We start from the raw sequence: 10,514 nt of genomic DNA, 5'->3' as shown, positions 1-10,514 counted from the left end.
GGGTCAGACGAGACGGGGGAGGGTGGGCGGGTGTGGAATTGGTTACTCTTGTTGCTCTGGGGGTAATTCAGTGAGAGTTTCCATTCCTGGCCACTGACCAATGGCCCGCTCCATATGTACCCAGCGGGCATGCTGGATCTCAGGCACAACTGTGAAGCACGCTGTGGTTAAATAGCCTCCCACTGCTCATTGTAGAAAGATGTGGTGGTTCGGTGGATTGACCATGCCAATTGAATGGCTGTCGCTTGGGTGTGAGGTCCCAGAGAGTCAGCCTGGGCAAACTCAGCAGCATCTGGCGAGATGGGAAAATTAAGAGTGAATTTACTGGTGAAATGTGAATAGCTTCAGACCAGCAGCAGCTGTTCAGGTTGGGCTTGGTGCTCCTGTCTCAAATCCACGGGCCTGCCTCCTGACCTGCGCTAAAACTGTTGTTCATAGAAACACAGCCAGCAGCTAAAATCAAAGAGTAAAGTAATCAAAACTGAACTGGGACTGTGTCTGCCTCCACATTGTCTGAAGGTAGACGAGGTCGCAGTCCGTCAGTGATAATATACACAGACAGCCGGATTGTGTTTGTGTTCCTGGGCTCACAATCCAGCTCAGTTACAGATGTTTGAATATTCAAGTTCAATTTTTAAAAAGCAGTCAGAGAGATCATAAAACTGCCAGGATTATTGTCAAAAAAACCCCAACTGGTCGTCTGATGCCCTTTAAGAAAGGAAATGTGACAGTTTAACTCATATAACACCTGCCATAGCACACCCACAGTGCAGAAGGAGGCCGTACAGCCCATTGAGACTATACTGACTCTCTTAAAGAGCGTTTTAACCACCCACACCCAAATCCCCATGATCCCAAGCATTTAGCACGGCCAATCCACCTAACCTGCACATCTCCAGACACTAAGTTTCTCCAGGATGTGCCTGGAGTCTCCAGGAATTCAGGATCAATGTCCAGGACACAGGGACCCTGGAGAAAAATCATCGGGACTTAAAAAAAGATTTTTAAAAAGATATATTTTCTTTATACATTTCTCTTTGCCAAATATAAAAATATTGAGAATGGGAGAGTGAAAGACTGATTGGCTGACAGGCAAGCATCATCAGACAGGGTAACGAGTCTTTTTGCTTTCCGATTGGTGTCGGAAGGCAGCGCATCACAAGGAAGGACGTGTTGACTGACTAATGGGAGGGGGACAAGTCATGTGATGGGGCAAGTCATGTGATGAAACCTCCAGGAATACACTTCTCACAGTTGGCAACACTAAATTAATCCCACTCCCAGTTCCCCCCATCGCCCAGCTTTGCAAATGTACATCCAATTCCCTTTCTGAAAGTTATTATTGAACATGCTCCCACCACCCATCACGGGGCTGGAAGAGACATCAAAAATGTGGCGTTTTGGTCCCCGTCAGTCTCCTCCCGAGCTCTCTGCCGTTACAGATGTCAATACTCAGCAACCTCGATCCACTTGACCCAAAACGCCAAGTGACGACGGGGCAAACTGATTAATGCAACATCTACAGGTCCCAGAAGGAGCTGTGCCCTTCGCCAGGCTGTCCCAGAACAGCTACAAGGCTGGCATCTACCCAACCATGCGGAAAAATTGCCCTGGTACGTTACGTCCACAAAAAAGCAGGGCAAATACAACCTAGCCAATTACTATCCTCATCACTCTCCTCTCGAACATCGGAATGTTGGAAGATGTCTCTGACGGCGCTATCAAGCGGCACTTACGCAGCAACAATCTGCCCAGTGATGGTGAAGGGTCGCTGCACCATGATTTTGACAATGAAGGAACAACGTTGACACCGTTTTGCAACCCTGGCCCAGGTGAAGTGAGTCTCTGCCCTTTATATCAAGGGCGTTTGACCATCATGTGGTCATGTGCCAGTACTTGGCATCAAGGAGCCCCAGCAAACCTCTAGTGAGTGTGGGTCAGGGGTTAAAATCTGCACCAGCTGGGCTCATACCTCAGGGGAAGGTGGCTGTGATTGGATGAGGTCACATTCCCAGTAGCTCCTCAGGGTTGTATCCTTAGCTACTTCCTCCATGACCTTCCCTCCAACACAAGGTCAGATATTCAGTTATGATCGGATGGCACAGTGGTTAGCACTGCTGCCTCACAGCGCCAGGGACCGGGTTCAATTCTGGCCTTGGCAGACTGTCTGTGTGGACTTTGTACGTTCTCCCAGTGTCTGCGTGGATTTCCTCCGGGTGCTCCGGTTTCCTCCCACACGCCAAAGATGTGCAGGTTAGGTGGATTGGCCATGCTAAATTGCTCCCTTAGTGTCCCAAGATGAATAGGTTAGGGGATTGACCATGCTAAATTGATCCTTGGTGTCCCAAGATGTGTAGATTAGGGGGATTAATGGCATAAATATATGGGGTTATGGCAGTAGGGTCTAGGTAATATTGGAGAGTCAGTGCAGTCTCAATGGGCAAAATGGTCTGCTTCTGCACTATAGGATCCAATGACAATATTCATAGAATCATAGAAGCTGAGGAGGAGGCCTTTCAGCAACAATCCCATCCAGCTCTATCCCCGTAACCCTTCGGATTTACCCTGCTAATCCCCCTGACACTAAGGGGCAATTTAGCATATTATTCTATGATTAACTAAAGTGACCAAAACTAAAGGCCCATTTCAGAGGGCAGTTGAGAGTCAACCACATTGCTGTGGCTCTGGATTCACATGTAGGCCAGACCAGGTAAGGATGGCAGATTTCCTTCCCCAAAGGGACATTAGTGAACCAGATGGGTTTTTCCAACAATGGTTTCATGGTAGATTCTTAATTCCAGATAGTTTTTATCAAATTCAAATTCCACCATCTGCCGTGACGGGATTCGAACCCGGGTCCCCAGAACATTAGCCGAGTTTTTGGTTTAATAATCTAGTGATAATACCACTCGGCCTCCCTTTCAAAGGCAGTTAAGAGACATAGAGTCCCTTCTACGTTGCAGGAGGAGGTTATTCAGCCCATTGCGGCTGCACTGACAACAATCCCACCCAGACCCTATTACCATAACCCCACGTATTTTCACTGCTAATCTCCCTGACACTGAGGGGCAATTTAGCATGTTCATTATCATTTGCAACTCCTCAGCTAATGGAACAGTTCCCTCATGCAGTCAGACCCTAAGAACGTTGGGGGAATAAGCAACATTTATGTCATGCTAGTGCCAGGCAAAGACCACCCCCAATGAGAGACAGCCACCCTCATCTGGTTATTTGATGGCATTCCATCACCAAGTCCCCTCACCACTTCCTGGAAGTCACCATTGACCCATAAACTCAACTGAACCAACCACATAAAAATGGTGGCTTGAAATGCTGAGGCCGGACATTCGATGGTGAAAGTCTTGTCCCCCTTGCAAAACCAAGGCCTCTTCACCATCTACAAGACCCAAGCCGGGTGTCTGATGGAATTCTCTCTGCTTAATTCACAAAATGCTCAGCGCCATCCCTGGCAAAGTAGGCACCCCATTCACCACCCAAAAACATTCGCTCCTCCCGCCACCGGTGTCTGAAGTGGGTGCTGTCAGCAAGACACACTGCCGACAGCTCACCAACAGCTCTTTCCAAAGCCACAACCCGCCACCACGGAGAAGAAGCAAGGGCAGCTGGTGGCAGGTGAAACATCGCCCAACCCCAAGTCGCACTCCCGTGTCAACCTGGAGATGTATTTGTTCCTTCATTGTCAAAATCATGGCACTCCGTAGCTACCCTTCACCAGCTCAGACTGCAGAGCCACTGCATCACCACCTTCCCAAAGACAACAAGGAATGGACAAATGCCAGAAATGACTGCATCCCAAAACCCTGTTAGTCTCAGCGAAGTACAAGATCGTGAGGGGCATGGATAGGGTGGAGAGGCAGAATCAGAGAATCCCGACAGTGGAGAAGCTGGCCATTCGGCCCATCAAGTCTGCACCAACTCTCCCAAGCAGCATCCCACCCAGACCCCATCCCCGTAACCCCAACTATTAATCTCCCGAATCTACACCTCTTTGGACACTAAGGGGCAATTTAGCATGGCCAATCCACCTAATCTGCACTTCATTGGATATTAAGGGACAATTTAGCATGGCCAATCCACCTAATCTGCACTTCATTGGATATTAAGGGACAATTTAGCATGGCCAATCCACCTAATCTGCACTTCATTGGATATTAAGGGACAATTTAGCATGGCCAATCCACCTAACCTACACATCTTTGGACACTAACGGACAATTTAGCATGGCCAATCCACCAAACCTACATACCTTTGGACACTAAGGGACAATTTAGCATGGTCAATCCACCTAACCTGCACTTCATTGGATATTAAGGGGCAATTTAGCATGGCCAATCCACCTACCCTACACATCTTTGGACACTAAGGGGCAAATTTAGCATGGTCAATCCATCTAACCTGACTTCATTGAACACTAAGGGGCAATTTAGCACGGCCAATCCACCTACCCTACACATCTTTGGACACTAAGGGACAATTTAGCATGGCCAATCCACCTAACCTACACATCTTTGGACACTAAGGGGCAAATTTAGCATGGTCAATCCACCTAACCTGCACTTCATTGGATATTAAGGGGCAATTTAGTATGGCCAACCCACCTACCCTACACATCCCTGGACTGCGGGAAGAACCCGAAGCACTCGGAGGAAACCCACGCAGACACAGGTGCAAACTCCACTCAGATAGTCACCCGAGGCCAGAATCCAACCCAGGTCCCTGGCGCTGTGAGGCAGCAGTGCTAACCATTGTGCTGATAGGATAGCATTTTTCCATCAGTCGAGGGGCCAATAACCAAGGGGGCATAGATTTAAGGCTAAGAGGAGAATTGAGGAGAAGCTTTTTCACTCAGAGGTTGGCAAGAGTCTGGAACTTACTGCCTGAAAGGCTGGTCAAGTCAGAAACTCTCGTAAACATTTAAGGAGCATTTAGATATTCACTTGCGCTGCTGTAACCCCCCAGTGCAAAGGGCAAAGGGCTGGAAAATGGGGTTAATATAGTAGGATCTTTGACTGGCATGGACACGATGGGCCAAATGGCCTCCTTTGGTGCTGTAAACATCTATAAAGACACTCCTCGAGGATCACAACTCACTACAATAAAGAAACATTCAGCTCCCCTCTCCATATGCCACAAATACTAAAGGGTCATCCAGACTCGAAACATTGGCTCTATTCTCTCTCCACAGATGCTGTCAGACTCGCTGAGATTTTCCAGCATTTTTCTGTTTCAGATTCCAGCATCTGCCGTATTTTGCCTTTATAATACTGAGCCTTCCTGGGTGAACTGGTTCCTAAGGTAGAGAGTGTTTTAAGGATAATTATTGCTGCTTTTACATATACCATCTTGATTTGGACCCAAAACGCAAATAATTTGAGTTAAGATGATTTTTAATTGCCTGTTCCCGCTCGTTCTATCTGGATAACAAATTCAGAATCCAATCCTCTCCCGGTACCCATGGCAGCCGCTGCCCTCGTCCTTCTAGCTGGTGGAGGTCACCAGTTTGGCGAAGAAACCAGGGGCTTCTGGGCTGCAGCGTAAGACGTGAAGCCCCACGTTGACGAATAACCACACGCTTAACAGAATGGCTCCTGGCGCCCAAAATGCAAATCATAGAAGCCCAGCAGTGCAGAAGGAGGCCATTTGGCCCATCAAGCCTGCACCGGCAACAATCCCACCCCAGGTCCTATCCTCGTAACCCCACGTATTTACCCTCCTAATCCCCCTGACGCCAAGGGGCAATTTAACATGGTCAGTCCACCTAACCTGCACATCTTTGGACTGCGGGAGGAAACCGGAGCACCCGGAGGAAACCCACGCAGGCACAGGGAGAATGTGCAAACTCCACACAGACAGTGACCCAAGCCGGGAATCGAACCCGGGTCCCTGGCACCGTGAGGCAGCAGTGCTAACCACTGCGCCACCATGCCACCCTGAGTCAAACTGCACTTTTGTCGACTGAACCTCGACATTGAGACAATGCTCCCCACCTGATGCCCAGGCCTGTCACACACACACACAGGCAATAAGCTTAACAGTGGTTTACCACACCACACCTCCCCCCCCCCCCCCCCCCCCCCCCTCCCGCCCAGCCCAGCCCAAGTGTACGGGATATTTAGACATAGTTAGAGACCAGGTTTTTTTTTAATGTAACGCCTTAATTAAGACTGTGTCCACTTAAAAAGGGGATTAATACATCGAACTTGGGTAATAGATTAAAGCAGAGGTGACCATTCAGCCCACTGTGCCTGTGCTAGCTCTTTGAAAGTTCGATCCAATTTTTCCCATTGCCCCAGCACTTGCCCTCCAGCCCTATAACTGTTCCTTTACAAGCAGTTATGGTATTCCTTTATGAAAGTTCCTCTGCATCCTGCTTCTCAGGTTGCACATTCCAGATCACAACAACTTGCTGCATAAAAAATATCTCAGTCCTCAATTTCAGTTCACCCGACAGGGCAACATAAGAACTGGGAAGAGAAATTAACAGCAGGGCTTTCTAAGGAACCATGTTCATTACCCTCAGTACAAACCCTGCCTCTCACTGCCCATTCTGAAGATACTTTCAGTTCAGTGCACCGATGTTGTGGTCAGTGTTGATGGCCACTGTCCACCTGCAGACAGTGTCTCACTGGGGTGCAATTCCCTCGGGTTACTCTCGCCCCGGAGTCCAGACAGTGACTGCTGGCAGACTATTTGGCCATGAGGAGCATCACTGTGATTGTGGTCCCACCTGAGACCCTCCTCAGGGCATATTCCAACAGCCATGATAAATGTAAACCCCACTTAATGTGCACCGGGCGGCACAGTGACACAGTGGTTAGCACTGCTGCCTCACAGCGCCAGGGACCTGGGTTCGATTCCTGGCTTGGGTCACTGTCTGTGTGAAGGCTGCACATTCTCCCCGTGTCTGCGTGGGTTTTCTCTGGGTGCTCCAGTTTCCTGCCACAGTCCAAAGATGTGGGGGTTAGGTGGATTGGCCATTCTAAATTGCCCCTTAGTGTCCAAACATGTGCAGGGTAGGTGGATTGGGCTATGCTAAATTCTGCCTCAGTGTACCTAAACAATGAAGTAAAGTTTACTTATTAGTCACAAGTAGGCTTACATTAACACTGCAATGAAGTTACTGTGAAAATCCCCTAGTCGCCACACTCCGGCGCCTGTTCAGGTACACTGAGGGAGAATTTAGCATGGCCAATGCACCTAACCTGTACGTCTTTGGATTGTGGGAGGAAACCGGAGCACCCAGAGGAAACCCATGCAGACAGGCGCCAGAGTGTGCCGACTAGGAGGATTTTCACAGTAACTTCATTGCAGTGTTAACTGCGGCATGGTAGCACAGTGGTTAGCACTGCTGCTTCACAGCTCCAGGGACCTGGGTTCGATTCCCGGCTTGGGTCTCTGTCTGTGTGGAGTTTGCACATTCTCCTCGTGTCGGCGTGGGTTTCCTCCGGGTGCTCCGGTTTCCTCCCACAGTCCAAAGATGTGTGGGTTAGGCTGATTGGCCATGCTAAAATTGCCCCTTCGTGTCTTGAGATGTGTAGGTTAGAGGGATTAGCAGGTAAATATGTAGGGATATGGGGGTAGGGCCTGGGTGGGATTGTGGTCGGTGCAGACTCGATGGGCCGAATGGCCTGTTTCTGCACTGTAGAGTTTCTATGATTTCTTTCTAGTTTCTAACATAAGCCGACTTGTGACACTAATAAATACAAAAAAAAATTCCCCTCCTAATTTTGATTTGGTTTGTATTGGAAAGCATATTTTTTCTTACGTACTGTACAGACTGTTCATAGAGTAAACCTCCCCCAAATGTCCACCCCTACCTAATGTGCAGCCCCCCCCCCACACAAAGCGTGCACCCCTATTTAATGTGTACACCCTTCCTTTCCCACAGCCCAGTCAATGGTACTGAGCTCAAACAAGGACTCCATCTATCTGAGCATTGACAAACTTGACCTGCAATGGGCTTTTTAAATACCGTTACCCCCCCCCCCCGAAATTAACCAAGTCTAACACAAGGGGCCTGGGCTTTCCCCCAAACCCCCACAAAATAAAACACATACAAACAAGGAGAGGGAGTCGGCATAGAGGCTTTACAAACTTCTCAGTTTTATTCCAATCCTGATTCAGATCAGCCCCAACACCAGCAAGGCTGCAACATTTAATTTTTTTTAATGTGTTTATACTACTTCCTCTGCGCCCCTTCCAATTGGGAATGTTAACGGTGTGCAAGAACTCCCATTTCAACCTCATTTGGGGGGAAAAAAAGCGGGCGGGAGGGAGAAAAAGTGGGTTGGACTTTCCCGGACACAAGACATTGCAACGGGGCCTGTAGCAATGGAGTAAAACAGAGAGGGGAGGGAGGGAAGAGAGAGAGAGAGAGATATCTACGTTTTGTGTTTAAAAAAAACACACACACACACAAGAGGGTTTGCGGATGCATGTGCTAAAAAAAAAATCAAAAACCTTGCATTTCCACCGCCCCCCCCGAAAAAAATATACCAATCGTGGAAAGAAAAGGTTGCAGTTATTGTAATAAAAAGGGGGAGGGTTGGAGAGGCTAAGGAAGCAAAACTGGGCCCCAAAGCTATTATCAATAACATCCCATTCTTTCCCCCTTCATGTCATTTAATGTTTCCCTGCAGCCTTTGATCAGTTTCCAGTCGCTCACAGGCGCGACAATGTATCCAACATTTGTTACAATCCCCTTCATTTTTCTCCCCCCCTCCTCCTCTGAGAATTTTTTTCCCAGGCAAATGCCCCACTCTCCATGGTTCCCCATTGGATACATTAAAGGCCCTCTATTCGACTCTTTGTGTCCTGTGTTTCTTTTTTTAAGGGGGGGGGGGGATTCCCCCACCCCACCCCCTTTTTTGTACCGCTTTAACTTTGCGTCCCCTCCCCTGAAATTGCAGCCGTAATTCGCAACACGACTTGAAATTGCCTAGCGCTGGGAGAGATTGAGACTGGCCAACCTCTCTCTCTCTGTGTGTGCCTCAAATCCCAGATACAGCGGCCTTCTGGAAGGGGAGGAGGGGGGGGGGAATAGGAGGAAAGGCAGGGAGGGAGTTGGATTGAGAATTAAACGATGGTTATATTCATAAACATATTTTATCTTTACCTGGCTTTCACTCCTGAGGGTGATCTGTCGTAAGTCCATCCTTGTCCACTCCCCAGTGGGTCTCCAAATCCGGAAGCAGGGTAATTTCTATCCATTAAGTTTAGTTCGAGTTGTCTTCCTTTTTTCTTTGCTTCTTTTTAAATTGTTGAGACCAGAGAGGGGGCTTTTCTATTTGCAAGACGTTCTTGGACTGTACTTTCCTCTCTCCTCCCCCCCCCCCCCCCCGGCCAAGGAACTGACTTGATTGGATCTAATGCTACTTTACGTTGGTGTGGTCCAGATCTTTATTTTGTCCCGGGTTACCAAACGAATAGAAAAAAAACTAATGCAATGTGTGTATATATATTTAAACAGTAAAAAAAAGAATTCTTGCAAGGGGGGGGGAAACTCACGGTGCGGCCATCTTTCAGGCTCTCTCTCTCTCTCTCTCTTTGCCTGTCTGTGATCTCAATACCCAGAATACATTTCAGAGAGAGAGAGAGGGGAGGAGGATCACATATCTCAGAGCTATCCCACTTGTAAAAGGGGACACACACACACATACTCATCCAGTACCAAACACACACAGCAGAATGGAGACAGAGAGAGAGAAAAAAAATCCACAGCCCTTAAATGCATGCATTCCCCCAAAATCAACAGATAAAAACAACGCAACTACCCAGATAAAATAGAAACATGACATTCAAATCAGAAAGGAAGGTTGGGATCCAATCACATACACAACCAATGCACTGATAAGCTGGGGAAACATTGTAAGCCAAATTTTATTCTTGACATCTGGGCCAGTGCAAATTAGCTCAGACAAAAGATTTCACCTGACTGCACCTGGCGTGTGAGGATCCCTTTTGTGTCAGGGTCACTTTCCTGGTCTCGTCCCTGGAGGGTCAGCAGGTAACATTCACCGGTGCCCTCATTGCCCTGTGGTCAAGGAAGGGCCGGCGTGAAATGGGGGTCTCCTCGGTACGTGCCAACTCAGCAATCTCAGAGGGCAACAGTTACAAAATGCTAAACTGGCACAAATGGACACACTGTTCTGAGGGCGCAACTCCGTTGTGTTATTAAGGTTGGTGTGGAGGGAGCTTTACTCTGTATTTAATCTGGGCACGGATGAGGGCAGCCACTGCCTCACAGCACCAGGGACCCAGGTTCGATTCCTGGCCTCGGGTCACTGTCTGCACATTCTCCCCGTGTCTGCATGGGTTTCCTCTGGGTGCTCCGGTTTCCTTCCTCAGTCCGAAAGACGTGCTGGTTAGGGTGCATTGGCCGTGCTAAATTCTCCCTCAGTGTACCCGAACAGGCGCCGGAGTGTGGCAACTAGAGGATTTTCACAATAACTTCATTGCAGTGTTAATGTAGGCCTACTTGTGAAGAATCCTTA

General features: G+C 48.4%; 1 protein-coding gene across 1 annotated transcript in view; it reads right to left on the bottom strand.

The window, feature by feature from the left end:
• The window catches only part of LOC144509005 (proline-rich protein 12-like), an 89,946-nt gene extending 80,373 nt beyond the window's left edge, over nt 1–9,573 (bottom strand). The window contains exon 1 of the mRNA XM_078237242.1: nt 9,137–9,573. Within this exon, the coding sequence (XP_078093368.1) occupies nt 9,137–9,231 (95 nt within the window). The 5' untranslated portion in view covers nt 9,232–9,573. The remainder of the gene's footprint in view (nt 1–9,136) is intronic.
• Nucleotides 9,574–10,514: the final 941 nt, after the last annotated feature.

The sequence above is a fragment of the Mustelus asterias genome, chromosome 21 (assembly GCF_964213995.1).
Source record: "Mustelus asterias chromosome 21, sMusAst1.hap1.1, whole genome shotgun sequence".
Classification (NCBI taxonomy): domain Eukaryota; kingdom Metazoa; phylum Chordata; class Chondrichthyes; order Carcharhiniformes; family Triakidae; genus Mustelus; species Mustelus asterias.
The sequence above is the reverse complement of the archived record's forward strand: the minus strand, read 5'-3'. Positions and strand labels throughout refer to the sequence as shown.